Raw genomic sequence first — 17,192 nt, forward strand, 5'->3', positions numbered from 1 at the left:
TAAGACTTGGATTTGGCTCTATCATGAAGATCATACATAAGTATTATGATGCCCTAACTCTAGGGTGGTTGGTGAAGCAATTTTGAAGGAGACTTCTTGAGGCTACATTGTTTCTTCAACCAACAAGGTCCTACTCTTTTACAAGGCTTAATCTTTCGTCTTAAGAGCTATCTAGATGAAAGATAAATCTCGAGGGCTACTGAGGTTAGATATCAATCATGAGAAGCGGTGAATCATGGGTTCTAGCGAGCAAGACTGAAAGGAACAAAGTCGTGGAGATCGACGGGTTGTTTTGTGAATTAGTCTTGTAATTGCTACTATTCTAGTGATTGGTTTTGATCCAAGTTTGGATCAATGGTTTTTTTCCGTTTGAGATTTTCCATGTTAAAAATCTTGGCGTCCATCTTTGCTTTTATTTTTTAATATTTCTTTCGTTTTTTACTTAACCAAAGGAGTGATATTATTGCCTAGGGTTTAGATATATACGTGTGTCTAGGTGTTATTTCAAATAGGTTAGAGGCGATGAGTCAGACTTGATATTATATAGTCAACTCGACACAAACTTGTGCCCTAAGTGGATAGGGTTGGATAATTGGATCTTAACGGTAGTCCCTAAGTTAATATAGTATCAAAACAGAAAGTAGTGTATTTACATCTCATCAAGCCAACTTTGTCAATTAAGTTAGGAAATATGTTCACCTATATACGTCAAGTCCATCTTTAGAAATTACCATGAAAAATTTGTGATATTTCCTCTATAGGACAAGTATCAGTAACCAGGTACATGAATGCTTGATCCTGCTAATCCTATTATAAAAACTGCAAGGATTACAAAAGTGCTCGATCCTTTTCTTTTTTGGGGGGGTCTATAATATCAAACCCCTGAATTGTTGAATATTTTATATCTTGATCCATCTAGTTCTTTGTCAGTCACGCAAAATAAACTTGTAGATGCTCTGCTCTCCTCATCGAGACAAATAAATTAATATCATTTGTATTTGTTTATGGCTGTGTACGGAGATACAGGAATGATATCTTCAAATAAGATCTAAACGATTGGGACGTTGGTCCACTTAATGAGAGAGAGAGAGAGGGCGAACAGTAAAATATTTTGTTGACCAGCTTTCTTCATCATACCTTCTATACACACAGCACTCTAGTTAAAATTCATAAAATGCTAATCTCAACATCCATATCTTTTACTATGGACCAGTGGAACTAAGCTGACAACTGAGCTACAGTATTCGGTCTAAGTCTGGCCAACTGTTGGCTATCATAGATAGTATATGACATATAGCAACTAGCTATTAAAGTATAAATGTCACTATAAAACGGTCTCCTGTCACAATGCAAGTAACTCTGAGTCATCACACGAAGAGCTGACGCAGCAAGTGGTTTATTTTGCCCGTGAGTCTCCGAGCTTTATAGTAAGTATATCATTAGGAACCTAGAGAGAGAGAGAGGCGGAGAGAGAAGGGGATCAAAGGCTCATAGCAATGGGAGAAGAGATAGAGAAGCCAAGTATGGAGTCTCCTCTACTCACAAGCTCTGGTACTAATGAAGAAATGGAGTTTTTAACCGAAGTAAAGAAGCAGCTATGGCTGGCAGGGCCATTGATAGCAGGATGCATCCTGCGGAACATCATCCAGATGATATCAGTCATGTTTGTTGGCCATCTTGGGAAGCTCTCGCTCTCTGGTGCTTCCATGGCCAGCTCCTTTGCTGCAGTCACTGGTTTTAGCTTGTTGGTATGTTTAAATTCTCCTCTCTTATCTCCTCTGTTATCCAATAGTATGTCTAGTCTTTGAGATTTTAGTTGATTGGAACATCCAAGAAACAGCCAATTTGATTATGCTATACGTCTTTATGCTAATCTGACTCATGAATTGGTGCTGATGTAAATTTGGGCCTTTCTGTCATCTTAAACTTATAGTTTAACAAAAATGTGAAATTGATGAGGACATTTATATCCAGAAAATGGTGTACTATAGTTTTCGTATACATCCATGCAACCGTGAGACCAAAGTAAACCAACAAAAGCATTGGCAAATTGCATAGAAACGTCCGCATGGACCTTTCAGACACAAATTATTTCACAAGAACTTAAAAGTAGCACGGAGAAAATATTCCACAGGTCTTGGAATATTTTGACAGATCTTGCATTCTAATTGCAGTCTAGACCTACAATATAGACAACATGAAAAATTCACTTTGTTATATAAATATACAATTGGGCTAAATTCAGTTTATTCAATAGTGAAAAAACTTAGACACGGCTTGAACGCCTGCCAGGTGCGTTCAAACGACAAAAACACTAATTCTGTATGCGCGAATGCATGAGACCACGTTCAAACACAATCGGAGTGCATTCGAACGCGATGTGAACGTGATGCAAACGTAGTAACTAGTCTGCTCTAGATCATTAAATGTTTGCTATTCTAGCCAACCTTTTCAAAATCTAACATATCCCAAGACTTAGGAGATTTTTCAACTAACTTACTGCTCACCAAGTGCATCGCTACACTCCAATCGTTCACAATGGCAAGCCAAACTTGTTCAACCATAGACTTTATGAATGCTCTTATCCTAATTTTCTAATATCCATAGTTTGATTCATCAAGAATGGGAAGTCTAATTGAAGATTGTCCATCTCTATAGAGATTCATGCCTAGCGGATTTCTTTCTAAGGTAAGAGAGCCTGCTCTGATACCTGAAAAAACTTAGACACGTGTATGAATCTATACCTTAGGCAATATTTTCACCCATTTGTTTAAATAGATATGCAGGATATAAAATAAAGAGTAACACAAAAACGAACACCAAGATTTTTTATATGGAAAAATCCAAATGGGAAAAAATTACGGATCAACTAATAACTAAACTTGTAGCAGTTTACAAGACTACAAAATAGCCCATCGATCCCCACAAATTTGTTTAACTCAATTTTGCTCACTATAGCTCATGATTCACTACTTCCAACCTCCTTATAGTTAGGGCATCCCAATCCTAGATAGGTTAACAAGATAAGGCCAAATACAAGTCGAAGCAAGTCTCATGGAAGTCCAGAAATATCATGTTATGTAGGGGTGTTCGAACGTGACTCATAAAAGTGTGTTCGAACGCCCAAATACACCCTTATATATCTGTGAACGCACTTGAAAGCTTGCAAGGTGTGTTCGAACGATCAAAACACCATCTTTTTATATGAGAATGCTTGAGTCTGCATTCGAATGGCTGAAACACATTTTAATTCTATATGTGTGAACACGTGAGACCGCATTCGAATGGTTGAAACACATTATTTGTATGTGCAAACACTTATGAACACTTGTAAGGGTGTGTTCGAATGACCAAAATATTATATCTGTATGTGCGAACGCTTGAGACCTCGTTAGATTACTATCCGACTGTGTTCAAATGCGGTGCGAATACAATGATTTTTCTGCTCTAGATCTTAAATATCTTTAGTCCAAATACTTTCAAAACTTATAGAAATGCTCATATATATATTTTAAAGTACTTAGATTATTTTATATATATTTACCACCACTAAATATCTAACAAATAGTAAATCAAATATATCAGTCAAAAACAAAATGAGAGATAAAGGAATTCTAAAAAGAAAACAGTGTCATCTCGTGAAGCTTATATTTCTCCTGTGAATTCCAGGTTCTTGAGCAAGCCAACCTATGATATCTCCATACATTCCAAAAGCTGTCTTTTAGATACAGAACAATATGACTAGACATGACATGTGACTACTATCTACACAAGAATAACAAGGACAGTTGCATCCATGCCCATCTACGTCTCTATAAGTACCTTTCATATGGGATATCTCTAAAAGATATGTAGGTTGCTTCCTCTGTCCAATATGATATAATGCTGAGAGGCACTAAATAGAGAAAAAGAGAGGAAAGGAGAGGAAGGAGAGATAGCTAGAAAAGCCATTCATGGAATCGCCTCTTATCACTAGCCATGATGATAACGGAGAGGAGGTGTTAACTGAGCAAGGGAGAGGAAGGATTGATGGAAAAGCCATTAGTTTTTCTCTCTTGTTCTCTTCGACTTTTATCTTTTCTGTCTCTTTAAACATCTTTGTCGGGAGGTCCACCATCAGATCGTAGGACCCCTTTTTGTCCTACATCAGTTAGTCTTAGTGCTGACTGCTAATCTGCAATTATGAAGAAGTTTCAAAGTCCTAGACGCTGTGTCTCATGTTAGTTCGTAGCTCCCAAGGATCTAGATTAACAGCTTGCTGTAAAATAGTTTGATCATTCATGCTTCACGCATTCCGTACAACTTGATGAATGATCGTGTATGTTCTTAAAATTTTTGGAACTAAAACTACTTGTTCTATGCCCTCATCGGATGCAGCTAATATTGTTGCAATTGCAGAATGAAAAGTTTAGCATATTAATATGAGCTAACGATGCTTATCTCGACATATGTCTTTTGTCAAAGCATTTTACTATTGAACTTGGCTGTCTTTTCTCTTCGAGAAAAACTGTTACAGTTATGTTGCGTGAATAAAATTGTTTCCTTTGTTTTGTGGTTAGATGGGATTGGGAAGCGCTTTGGATACGTTGTGCGGCCAGGCCTTTGGAGCAAAACATTTCTATATGCTTGGAATTCATATGCAAAGGGCAATGCTAGTCCTCATGCTTGTAAGCATTCCACTTGCCATTATTTGGGCCTACGCAGACCAAATTCTTCTTTTATGTGGGCAAGATCCAGAGATTGCAATGGAAGCTGGAGTATATGCTCGATGGATGATCCCATCTCTTTTCGGATTCGGTCTTGTTCAGTGCCACTTTAGGTTCCTGCAAGCCCAAAATATTGTTTTCCCCGTGATGCTAAGCTCCGGGATTACTACACTGCTTCATATACCTGTCTGCTGGATATTGGTATACCCGTTAGGCCTTGGCAGCAAAGGTGCTGCCCTTGGAAATGGAATCTCTTATTTGATCAATTTGTTACTATTGGCACTTTACGTTAGACTTTCAAATAACTGCAAGGAAACTTGGACTGGCTTCTCTAAAGAGGCTTTGCATGATATCCTCAACTTCACAAGATTAGCTGTTCCATCGGCATTGATGGTTTGGTAAGAAAAATAACATATCCATTTAAGTAACAATTAAGTATTTTGAATAACTATTCTAAGTATATCATATGGATTGAGACAGCTTGGAGTGGTGGGCGTTCGAATTTCTAGTGCTTCTTTCTGGTCTTCTCCCAAATCCGAAGTTAGAGACTTCAGTGCTATCAATAATGTGAGAGCAGTTTTTATAAATTTCTTTCCCTTTATGCTCTGATGAAACAGACTCTTTAGAATGTTCTTAACGACAAGAACAGCACTTAAGTTCCCAATTTAAAACATCAAATGTTCTATGGTTCTTTGACAATCTTGTCCATTAACTAAAAGCTTCTCATTTCCTCAGCCTTAACACAGCTTCAGCGTTCTACATGATCCCTTTTGGTCTTGGTGTTGTAGTGAGGTTAGTTTATTCTTGGCTATCTTCTACCTTCTACCATCTTCAATACCTTTGCATATAACTTTTTCCTTTTCACAGTACTCGTGTCTCAAATGAACTCGGTGCCGGACGTGGACAAGCTGCTCGTTTAGCTGTACATGTAGTGTTATTCTTGGCCATTGCAGAAGGCTTGATAGTGGGATTGGCTCTCATATTACTGCGTCCTGTTTGGGGATATGCATATAGCAATGAAGAGGAAGTGGTGAAATATGTAGCGATTATGTTGCCAATTCTTGCAATATTCCACATTTTTAATGGATTTCAAAGTGTTCTTTCAGGTAACCGATATGCTCTGGCTCGTGATCAGTTTCTTTTTCTTACATCATTGTAGACTAAATTCTTGAACATGCAGGAGTCGCCAGAGGATCTGGTTGGCAAAAGATTGGTGCTTTTGTTAATCTTGGAGCATTTTATATTTCAGGCATTCCTTCAGCTATTCTCTTAGCTTTTGTCTTTCATCTTAGAGGAAAGGTGGCTTCCTATTTTCTTCTTTATTCCATTTATTTTTTGGCTAATGATAGTGTTGATCTCAAACTGACAAACACGTATGACGATGAACAGGGTCTTTTGATAGGAATCATATGTGGTATTTTTCCACAAGCGTTGATTTATTTAGCAATTACCCTATGCACTGACTGGGAGAAAGAAGTAAGCATTATTGACAAACTTTTCTCCAGTGTTCCTTCTATTTTCTTGTACTTGTAACAAAAGGAAAAACCTGAACTATTTCTCATTAATATATATATAAGCTATAACATAAGAACATATGTACATCATAGTATTATTAAACTACCTATTTTATCGAAAATTTGGAGCTTCTTCGAAAGTTTCTCATAATTTAACCTTTGGTTCATAGAAATTTTAGAATATCCATTGCCAAGAATCTCCCATGTCCTCATCTCAGCTAATTTAAACCTTAAAGAAAGTTACTATGTTATACGAGCTCAATACTCAGCAAAACTTATTTTTCGGTTAAAGGTTGCTAAGGGGAAAACACACTTTGCAATGCGAAAAATTGTTAAATTTTCCATCTGTTTTCTTTGTATAAATTCATATTATAGGCATCTGATGAAGTTCTGTTTATTTCCCAGGCAAGGAAGGCACAGGATAGAGTATTCAGCTCCACCATCTCCACAGACATTGTAACATGATGTATCAAATACTAAATAAGATCAAATAGAAGTTGAAGAATAATCAAAATTAAGGAAAAACCAAATCCAACTTTGTCATTTTGGTCATAGAAGTATGTCAAAGTGTATCTATCATCTTCCAATATATACAGAACCAGTATTTTGAGAAGAAAGGGTAATCAACAGTACTGCAACACTGTTGGCATAAGAGCTTGATTTTGATCATTAAGGAGCTTATTTGAAATAGATGCTTAAACCTAGCAGGAGCATCAAACCAAGAAGATGTAGCAATCTTCATTAGTTATTGTTCTCTTGCTCAATAAAAATTTTGGTGGCAAACTTTTGTGAGAGAATATGATTCTGTGAGTCCCTCTTATGATGATTTAGTTTACATTGAATATAAAGGATGTGATATAAGAAATGTGCATTTTAGCATACTACTTTGCATAGGAATATTCTTATTCTGACTACTTATATATACACGCTTGAAATTATTGGGAGAAATTGAAAAGATAAAATCTCAAAAGAAAATAGAGAAATTGACACTCAAAAATAAAACCAAACCAGAAAAAGGAGACCAAATTTACTTGTTTTAATAATTTCTATACATTTATCTACGTGGTTTAAATGATTTACCTATATTAATTATTAAACGAGCTGAAAAATATAGCATAGCATCGTTAGTGAAGTACATAAATGCGGTTTGGACCTCCTCGTTCTCCTCCTCGAGTCACAATGCCTTAAGATACCGTTCCATGCCCTATGTATATATTTTCTCTCTTCAAAAGTTGTGACACTTCAACTAAAATGTTTGAAAATAGAGGAGTTCTACACAAATTATAATGTGTGAAAAACTATAAATTATATAATTACCCTAAGTATTTCTAAAGCACAGGAGCATCAATAGAAACAAGCTGGTTCATGACCCTAATTTCAAATTCTCTCACATAAATCACTATTGACAAGCGGTGCATATAAAATAGATAACTAATTTGTTAGAAAAAGATGACAACTAATTTCTAAACTATTTAGTGAATGTGGACAAATTAAAATTAAATGAGTTAAAAGATATTGCTCTTGTAAAATTAAAAATATTATTTAGTTACTGAAGATGTTCTGAAAAAAAGTAAATAAAAAGTGACGAAATGAAAGAAAGTAGAAATAATAAAGCCAGAGAAATACAGCCACTCATCCGATATCCACACAATTCACAACAACATAATCACAAAGAAAAGGAGAACTAAAAAATAAAAATAAAAAAAAGAAGTGAAAATTCTTTTTGGCAGCCTAAGCCGCTCTAACCTCCACCTCATCGCCCAAGTTTCTTGGCGGCGGCGCGACTACGCTCTTTCCACTTTTCCTTGTACAAAAGGAAGAAAGCATGTCTACCCTCACCGTCTCTTCTGCTTCACATCCTCTTCTCCGCCTCCCTTCTCTTCCCCATGCCCCCTTCTCCTCTTCCATGCCCTCCCTTCCCTTTCCCCTTCCCCTACGCCTACTCCGCCGCCGCCTCTCCTCTCTCTCCGCTGCCGCCGTCCGGCCGGACTCCGCCGCTGCCGTCTGGACCCCTGCCCCTCTGACTCTAATCTCCCCCGCCTCCTCCGATGCCTCCCTCTTCCACCTCTCGGTCGACCTCTCCGACGCTCCCGACCTCGCCTCTGGCTACACTGCCCCCGGCCAATACCTCCAGGTCCGGGTCCCGTCCTCGGCCGGTGAGGCTAAACCGGCGTTCCTCGCCATCGCTTCCCCTCCTCCGCTTGCTATTGGAGAAAGTAGGTTTGAGTTCCTCGTAAAGCGGGTGCCCGGATCCACTGCGGATTTGCTGTGTGGGATGAAAGATGGGGATGTGATTGAGCTTGGTGCTGTCATGGGGAGGGGGTTTGAGATAGAGAAGATCTCGCCGCCGGATGCGGTGAACACTGTTTTCATCTTCGCTACCGGCTCGGGAATTAGGTAAAAGTTCTTGCTCTGGTTTGATTGATTACTTATTTGCGTTCTTCTTTGAGAAGTTTATGTTCAAAAGTTTAGATCTTTTTAACAGAGTAACGTAAAAGAAAGCCTAATGTTCCCGATTAAATAATTATTGGTTGATGTATCAGTTAACGGATCAAGAATGGTAAATATTTGTTTTTCTTTTAAAACAAAATCTTCGTTCTTTTTGGTTTTTCAGTATAGAACCTATAGATAGATGATGCCTCACACTACCGATTTCAAATAGGAACTACGTCGAATAGTGGGAATAGGATTGAAATTAAACATCACTTTTACTAAGAAAACGCTGGAGTTTCTTTGGCAAATCTCTCAGTGTATGGGCTCATTAACATTCTGCTGATAGATTGTCTAGACTTTTTGATGGATTATTAGCTCAACTTTTTCATCTCCTCTTTTTCTCTTGTATGATGGTTGTTGTCTGAACTTATACTTGTTTTCTGTATCTGTGCTTATATCAAAAGTTTAGATCCTTTTTTCAGTTGTAACATCTTTCAACCCTTTAACCTCTTCTTTACTTCCTGTGTCCTTTGGGCCAATATATTGTGAACCTATTTTCTAATAGCTTAAGCTTTTCAACATAAGGCATTTTAACTTTGTACTGGCCAACTTCATCCTTCAGCCTTCACAACTGAAAGAAAAGAAAAAAGAAAAAAGAAAAAAGGGAGACTTTTTAAAACATAACTTCATCTCTAGCTTGTTGTTTATGAAGGTATTTTAAGGATAGTACTTTTCTAATTAACAGCGTGTGAAGTATCTTATCAATATAAGGAATATAATCTTGTTTTTGGAGATTTTGAGTGCCCACTTGGCTGCTACAGGTGGTATTGCAAATTTACTTCCTTCCATGCTAAAACAAGAGCTTGCTACAAATTTAATTCCTTGTTAAAATATCCATATTGTTCTCTCCATACATAGTGCGTTGTTTGCTATGTTGATCGATTCGGAGTCTAGAATTATTTAAAATTGCCCCTTAAGCTTAGATCAGCAAAAGTTTGTTATATGTCGAGGAATAGGTAAAGCGATAGCAAAATATTGACGTAAGAGATGGAATTATGAAATACAATTTGATGGTTATCTCTAGACTTTTGCATACCTTGTGGCTGGCCAGGAACGCTATTATTTGATAAGTTTAGTAACTTACTAAGTTACTATTTTTGGACCTCCACAATTGCCTGAACTTGTCAATTGTCATGTGTACAAAGTTGTTGTATTCTTCTGTTCCATCTACTAATTTTTCCATTGATTCTTCCATGAACCTTTCCATTTTATAGTTCACAATCATTCTGCAAACTTTCTTTTGTTGTTCTTTATCTGACTTGAATTTTGATCAGCTGCTTCCATGGCAGGCTACTTGCTTTTTCCCAATCAATCATCTTCATTAGATGCCATATTGATGCATAATCTGATTAGATATGCTGATTTAATTTTAGATATATATAACTGAAGGCCGGGAGACGGTAGAACATGTCATTACCGGTTAGTAAACATAAAAACAATGAGAGCACTTGGTTTGAGTTCTGACTAGTTACATCTTCACCTTCTATGGGTTAAAGCCAAGGTTCAAAGTTTCCGTTTTTTATTTTAGCTTTAGCCCTCCTAGGAAACGAAATATTTCAAATTTTCAGCCAGTTTCAGCTTTGCTTTTTGGCATATCCAACTTCAGTCCTTTGTAAGTGTATAAAAGTCGAAATAAATCTAGAAAATAGAAAAAAATAATAGCAAAACTTTTCCAAAATAAAATAAAGATTAAGAAAAGGTATAGTACTTGTTTAGCGCAATTAAGTACCATTGAATCCAAATAACATTTCTATGTATATCATAATATCATATCTCGCTATAACCATTAGCCAAAAAAGGGGAAAAAAACAAAATGTGGGTCACATATTTGTGTTGCCAGAGTTATTGTCCCTTGTTGGCTAAGATATCCAATCCCAATTTATGTTTAGAATAGAGAGACCATAATATATAGTGTTTTGGATTAACTTAGGTTGGATTCAGGTAAAAATCTCTAATCGCAACCAAATAAATACAAATCAAGCAAAATTATAAATGAGTCAATTTGGCAGTTTTGACCAAAACCAACCAAACTGACTGAAATTGGCTTTGACCGGTGACCTTGTTAGTTTCCAGGTGGGTTTCAGATCATTCATGGTGGAAAAACAGTGGATAAGATAATGATGATTGAAAGAAGACTTAGCTCATGTCACAGCCCCCACTACTAATTTTATAGTATAAGAGGATGGGACCAGCCGCAGTCTACTAAGACTATGTCCAATAGAGTGCAAGGATTACAAAACACTTGTTGCTGCAATATTCTTTCTATAGAAAATGACACAGACCAAACTAGCGCAGCTATATATTTAGACATCTCTACATTAAATAAAAAATCTTGATATCTTATTTTAACAATCAGTCAAAACTTATAAATAATTCTATATGTACAAACTTTGATATACAAATACAAGTCATATGAGGCTTACAGCTACCCTTGATAGGGTAAAATACAGAATAATACAACTCTCATAATGAGACAACTATTAATGTGCTATTCAAAATAATATAGCTGAGTCCCGTTAAATCCTTAGTTCTCACACATCTTATGAAATATCTGTAATATGAGGAATAATATAATAAGCTCACAATTAGCGAAGTAAGTAAAACCATTTTAAAAATCGAATACACAATAGAAATCATATTGGGTAAGCATTCCAAATAGAAGCCACAATAGAATACACAAATAACAACACTTCCAAATGAAATAACAATACACAATCAGCTCATGTAGTATAATCAAAACCACATCAGACATCAAATTTATGATATACTCAATATCTCAAATACATATATCAACTCGTGTAATATCAGCTCAAGAAACCATGATCCGTATGGCCCATTGATAGACGTTCTATTTAACTTTGGGATATCAAAGTATTGGTGTATTGACCCCATTGATAAAACCCATCCATATTAATCCTCGGGTTACCAAGGTTTGTCCCATTGATACTCTGAGATACTAGATTGTTTGGATTTTTATCTGTGTGATCATATGTTGTGTCCATCCACTAATCAACCGGTATGGTACATGGTTCCTATCAAATGACTCAAATAATAGTTTTCAAGTTTATAATCCAATATATAGTTTTACAAAATGAACCTTAAATTATTAAATATAACTCCTTTAGAAGCTCAAATCTTTGTAGTGCATTCATGCAAGTCAAAGTAGGTTATCGATAAAACCAAACTCTTGTAAACCAGAAATGAGGACTTTTGCATTGAGCAAAATATGTAAACCAATAGCAAATAGATAACTCATTCCAATTCCAAATCCAAATCCAAATCCAAATCCACATCCCATTGCTTATAGCATGTTTAGCAAAACACACCATTTAATTATGAAAATCAATTTTACTCGATCATAAGGTGTAAAATATATTTCATTTTAGCTACATATATAAATAGGAAAATTCCATACTACTCACATTTAGATAATCAATTTTGTGCTCCCAAAAGATTATTTGGAAGAGCCTTTAACTTTTAACCTGAAAAGTGCAAATAACATAATTTAAGCTACTATTTATGCACTCAAAATTTGTAGTTAATATTTTTTAATTTAATTATTGTAATTACTTTTCTAACTTAATCCATAAGCTCCATCATTTCTATTCATCTTGGATACAATATTTTCTGCTAGAATTTAGTCTCTCATACTCACAAAAATGTACTTATTAAAACAACATTATCTAACAATTGGACTCTTACTGGACAAAGTGGATCCTTTGGACAAATCAAACCTGAAAATATATACCCCACCAAATGAATTACTTTCTTTGAACAATATCAAATCTGAAAATACCTCTTCTAATCATGGGAAAGGAAACCTAAAATCTGAAAATAAACCTTCAACAGTATAAGTCTCAATTTTTGTTTAAAGCTCTCTTTCTATTTATTCAATTATTGACTTGCCTAAACAAAAACCAAATTCATTTCCTTTAGCCATAGAATAAGAATAAAATCTGCATAGTATCCTCTATCATAACAATGCTTTTAGTTTCTTTTTTCTCTATATCTAGTGTTAAATATACAACCACAGGAAATTAGAAGAACAAACGTAAAGAACTATTTCAGCTACCTCTATCTTTATGAGATAAGGTTATTATTAACTCCTTTTTTTCAAGTAATACAACTATAGGTAGTATTCTCATACCAAACCACTATAACAAATTTAATTCTCTAAACTTCATAAAATAAATTCTTTAAACAAAAGTATGTAATTAGAAAATCTGCATAAAATAGTTTAGAAGATAACCCTAATAATAATTCTAGTTGGAGTATTCTTTCTCTATATTTATTTCATCTATAAAACATTTCCATAAAATTTAGTGTCTAAATCCACCTATAAAGCTTTAACATAGAAGCCCCAAATTCTAGTTCAAGTTCTCTTTTCCATACCTAATCACTAAAAACCACATGTAGAGATTAAGAGAACATGAAAATTTATACCTTTAGTAGTGAAAAGTCTAAGATTTAACCACTAAATTCCTCAAAAGGGAGTTTGTTTCTTTTCTTTTTCTCCTCTTTTCTTTTTTATCTTTTCTCTTTTTCTCCTCTATTCTATGGACAAATTTTGAAAATAGATAGCTGCCCAAGTGTTCTTACCCTCTCACAAGCAAAATAACATAAGGTGTTCATTATTTCACATACCAAGTGTCACCTAAAATTATAAGCAATTAAGTAACATAATTTTGTTGAATTACACTAAAACCTAATAAGAAGAGTACAAAAATTAATAAAACGGTCACTTAGGTAATTATTCTTAACATGGAATATAAAATTGATTAGCTCATTAATCAAACCAGTAGTGCTTTAGTCAGTTAATTCAAAATTCTAGTTTTGCATAGCATAAACTCCTTGAGAAAACACAGCCACTCATTTGATTCTTGTTATGTTTATCTAGTTTCTTTAGATCTAGTGGTGTGATTTCAAACTTAAAAGAATTTACTCTCTTCTTTTAGTGAAAGGAGTAATACCAAGTGAATAAGTAAATGAAATTGTTAGGAGCATTACAATTTCCTTGGGACTCTTTCCAAGTTTAGCTAGCGCCCTTTGATCCTAATAATGAGATTTGAACAAGTAAATTTAGACATTCTCTTCTTTAAAATTTAAATGAGATGAGTAACTTATAGTGTATATTACTAGACATAAAGCTATGATTTATTAAAGAAGGATCTCTACATTATACCACCATTAAAATATGGTTCGTCCTCAAAACAGACTAAATTTCATTAAGAAAATAGAGATCTATTTGAGTTAAGAGCACTACATTTCTACTAACACAAAAATAAATTTCATTCTCAAAACTGAGTGAATATTATTAGAGATCATGCTAATATTTATTTTTGGTTTGGGGATATCACTGCTCAGGAGAGAAAACTGCAACTCTAGAACCTTTTTCCTTTATTCGTCCAAACTTGGAAATAAGTATCGCAACACCTATTTCATATGCTAAATAGCATATATGGTTAATGCCATGTCATCAAACTTTGAACCCAAGATTCATATCCTAAATTTTTGTTCAATGTAACCTCTACTTTTAGGTTCCTGTTATCATACTCCTGTCAGAACAATGCTCAATATTTAGACTCACACAACGAATGGCATATTGTTGTTTTTGTCCCTTTGTTGGGAGTATTTTTCATTGCATGCTTTGTTCATATATATTTGTTCTTTATGTTGCTGAGAAATTTAAACACCAATTTGCTTCTTTATTTGGGTCATGTGCTTCTTATGATTTAATAACCTGCAGTATTTCATGTTAGTAATAATTTTCTTATTCTTTATTAACCTCTTTGTTTCTTATTCCTTATGGTTCTATGGTAGTCCAATTCGTGCACTTATTGAGTCAGGTTTCAGTGCAAATAAAAGAACTGATGTGAGGCTCTATTATGGGGCTAGAAACCTTCAAAGAATGGCTTATCAGGTTAGAAAGATGGAATTAAATTTGTGATATTTCATTGAAATACTTGTGTCAGTCTGAGATCTTGTAAAGTACTTATCCTTTGCCTACTTCTACAGGAGAGATTCAAGGATTGGGAATCTACTGGTGTTCGTATAATACCTGTTTTTTCACGACCAGACGATAGTTGGAAAGGCGAAAAAGGTTATATACAGGTAATCTATTCAATTTTTCACTTTCAGCATGTCTCATTTTCTTGAATTAATGAATCCTTACAAATATTCTCCTTTTTACAGACTGCTTTTTTTAGAGCCAAGCAAATTCTAAATCCTTCATCAACTGGAGCAGTGCTATGTGGACACAAGCAAATGACTGAGGTTTCCATATATCTGTTCTTATCATAAAGCTGCTTTTATGATCTTAAATTTCAGCATCTTTACAGTTTTGTTGTTTGGTGATATTTGGGGAAATGGGTGGTTAATTGAGGCTATTATTTATTTTTAGTGAAAATCCTTAGACTGAGGTCATTACTTATTTGCACTAGTGATTTTGATCTTTACATTTGAATAATTTATATAGCTCTTTTGGTTAGTATGTTATAGAGATGAGAGATGACTCACATTCCCAAAAGTCTATCACCTTTCAAGTTTCTCCTTCCTATATAGCTTTCTATGTGAAGAGAAACCCAGTTATTTGTTTCTTGGCTGCATGAACCAAAATACAACCATTCAGGTAGATCACTCTACTACTAACTAGCTAGACTTGTATTGCAATTTGCAAGACTCTTGAAAATCTTATTTCCAGATATTCAAGGCTTCACAATATTTATGTCTAGGTCTGAAGTCCCAGAAGCAAACTATTGTAAGAATTTGTCAATTCTTAGAGAAGTGTTCTCAAATTTTAATTTTTGCACTGTCCGAGCCAAGAGATGATGACATTCAGCTAGTCCCACTTGATGGCTTTTCTTGATCACTCATTATTTACATTCTTTTAATTTTTTTTACTGAATGGTGCTCTCTGATACTGGCCTGGCGGACTATTTGGTTAGTACCTTGCTTGTGATGGGATCTATTGACTGTCTGTGGTCTTAATTTAGTCACTTCTCTTCCTCTCTATATCGGCATTGTCGGTATGTAAACTCTCTGGAATCATTAGGATGTATTTCTGCCTTTAAGTTAACCCAAGTCAAACTACCATGCAGTCAACAGATTATCAGCTTGAGGCCTCTAATTTTTATACATTATTTACTGTAGTAGCAGTCAACAGATTATCAGTTTGAGGCCTCTAATTTTTATACATTATTTACTGTAGTAGAACTGAATCCACTACATTATGGGATTGGCTTAATGTAGAATATCAATTTGTTGATTACCTTGCAGTTCTTTCTCAGACTCACAAACTAGAAATTGAGATCCTCGTGACAGTTTGCTGAAATCCATAGTTTTGCCACAAGATGACATAGGAATCATGTCAACTCACATTTAACTTTCTGTATTGCAGGATGTTACTTCCGTTCTTGTAGCTGATGGTGTATCGAAAGATAAAATCTTGAAGAATTTCTAATTTGATGGTACGAGCTCTTGTTCTCTTGTATGATTTGCCCCTGACCTGGAGATCTTAAATTTATCATCAAATGACAGAATCTTTATTAATCTTAGAATAGAATGAGAGTTAAATTTATATGAAATGTTGGCATTGCTTTTATTAATGCCTTCATGTTTACTCAGCCGAATTTGTAATTTGGAATAAGTCATTTTTTATTCATTTCAAGAAAATAAATTATACATTGAGATAAACAAAAAATTAACCTTACCTTTTGAAATTTTCATGTCAAGCTGGGAGGTAAGAGTAAAAAGAGTGGACTATTCTTTTGAAGATTCAATGACTGATTAGTTTACTTCCACTGTATTGTAACTACATGAGCAGGTAATGTAACCCTACAACCTCAACAATTTCTTGAATACTGAACTTGTAACGTAACTGTGAACGCTACTTTATGAGGAAACCACTACCAGAATTCATGCTCCCGTGAATGCTGGATTAAAAACTTCAGTGATAATGCGCAGTCTTTGATTTCTTATTAGATAAAACTACTAATAAGTCTATATTTTGGCTGTACTTTGCTTCCTCTTGCATTTGAAATTACTTGCTAATACTTGTTTACCCAAAGTACCTGATTCACATTGCAGCTAGTCGTCCTTCACTTAGTACTTAAATAAAATATAATAGAGTTGCATGAAAAATTATAAGCTCTAATAAGCAGATGATAATGTGATTGAATAACAGACTTGTTTGCAAATAAAAATCCAACAAATACAAGGAAAAGTAAAACCATCTTGAGGTGCCTCATGCTTTGACAACTGCTCTCCTTTAGTTCAAAAAGAAAATGGAAACTTCTGTACTTTGTTTGGACTCCCAATTGTCCATCCATATAAGTATCATTAGCTTCAGGACATGTATCACTGAAAGGCCACTGGCTTACTTGGAGCGACGTCTCTAATCTTCTGAAAGGCTACATGTGCATCGTAAGCTCGTAACCACCTTATAAGCTATTGTGGGCTTAATAAGTTTTGAATTTTTTTC

At 34.9% G+C, this 17,192-nt stretch overlaps 2 protein-coding genes across 3 annotated transcripts; both read left to right on the forward strand.

Moving 5' to 3' along the window:
- The first annotated feature begins 1,442 nt into the window (after positions 1–1,442).
- Positions 1,443–7,017, forward strand: LOC140765346 (protein DETOXIFICATION 16-like). Its single transcript, XM_073104388.1, has 8 exons — positions 1,443–1,748; positions 4,560–5,104; positions 5,187–5,273; positions 5,442–5,498; positions 5,574–5,812; positions 5,887–6,005; positions 6,096–6,182; positions 6,626–7,017. The coding sequence occupies exons 1-8, from the start codon at positions 1,497–1,499 to the stop codon at positions 6,683–6,685; spliced, it is 1,446 nt and encodes a 481-aa protein (XP_072960489.1). The 5' UTR covers positions 1,443–1,496; the 3' UTR covers positions 6,686–7,017.
- A 909-nt stretch (positions 7,018–7,926) lies between these two features.
- LOC140764782 (fruit protein pKIWI502) lies at positions 7,927–16,633 on the forward strand. Of its 2 annotated transcripts, XM_073103531.1 has the most exons (6): positions 7,927–8,617; positions 14,534–14,633; positions 14,729–14,824; positions 14,906–14,986; positions 16,110–16,179; positions 16,445–16,633. In XM_073103531.1, the coding sequence occupies exons 1-5, from the start codon at positions 8,046–8,048 to the stop codon at positions 16,170–16,172; spliced, it is 912 nt and encodes a 303-aa protein (XP_072959632.1). In that variant the 5' UTR covers positions 7,927–8,045; the 3' UTR covers positions 16,173–16,179; positions 16,445–16,633. The 2 variants fall into 2 exon arrangements, with proteins under 2 accessions (XP_072959632.1, XP_072959631.1); XM_073103530.1 differs by lacking the exon at positions 16,445–16,633 and having other exon boundaries at positions 16,110–16,391.
- The last annotated feature ends 559 nt before the right edge of the window (positions 16,634–17,192 follow it).

The sequence above is a fragment of the Typha angustifolia genome, chromosome 8 (assembly GCF_048772165.1).
Source record: "Typha angustifolia cultivar Huaian chromosome 8, ASM4877216v1, whole genome shotgun sequence".
In the NCBI taxonomy this organism is placed as follows: Eukaryota; Viridiplantae; Streptophyta; class Magnoliopsida; order Poales; family Typhaceae; genus Typha; species Typha angustifolia.

What these genes read in the sequence shown, in the direction of transcription:
- LOC140765346 (XM_073104388.1), top strand. Translation starts at nt 1,497, where the DNA reads ATGGGAGAAGAGATAGAGAAGCCAAGTATGGAGTCTCCTCTACTCACA. An exon ending in CCATCGGCATTGATGGTTTG is followed by an intron (nt 5,105 to 5,186) that starts GTAAGAAAAATA and finishes GGATTGAGACAG; the next exon opens with CTTGGAGTGGTGGGCGTTCG. An exon ending in GCACTGACTGGGAGAAAGAA is followed by an intron (nt 6,183 to 6,625) that starts GTAAGCATTATT and finishes TTTATTTCCCAG; the next exon opens with GCAAGGAAGGCACAGGATAG.
- LOC140764782 (XM_073103531.1), top strand. Translation starts at nt 8,046, where the DNA reads ATGTCTACCCTCACCGTCTCTTCTGCTTCACATCCTCTTCTCCGCCTC. An exon ending in TTCAAAGAATGGCTTATCAG is followed by an intron (nt 14,634 to 14,728) that starts GTTAGAAAGATG and finishes CTACTTCTACAG; the next exon opens with GAGAGATTCAAGGATTGGGA. An exon ending in GCGAAAAAGGTTATATACAG is followed by an intron (nt 14,825 to 14,905) that starts GTAATCTATTCA and finishes TCCTTTTTACAG; the next exon opens with ACTGCTTTTTTTAGAGCCAA.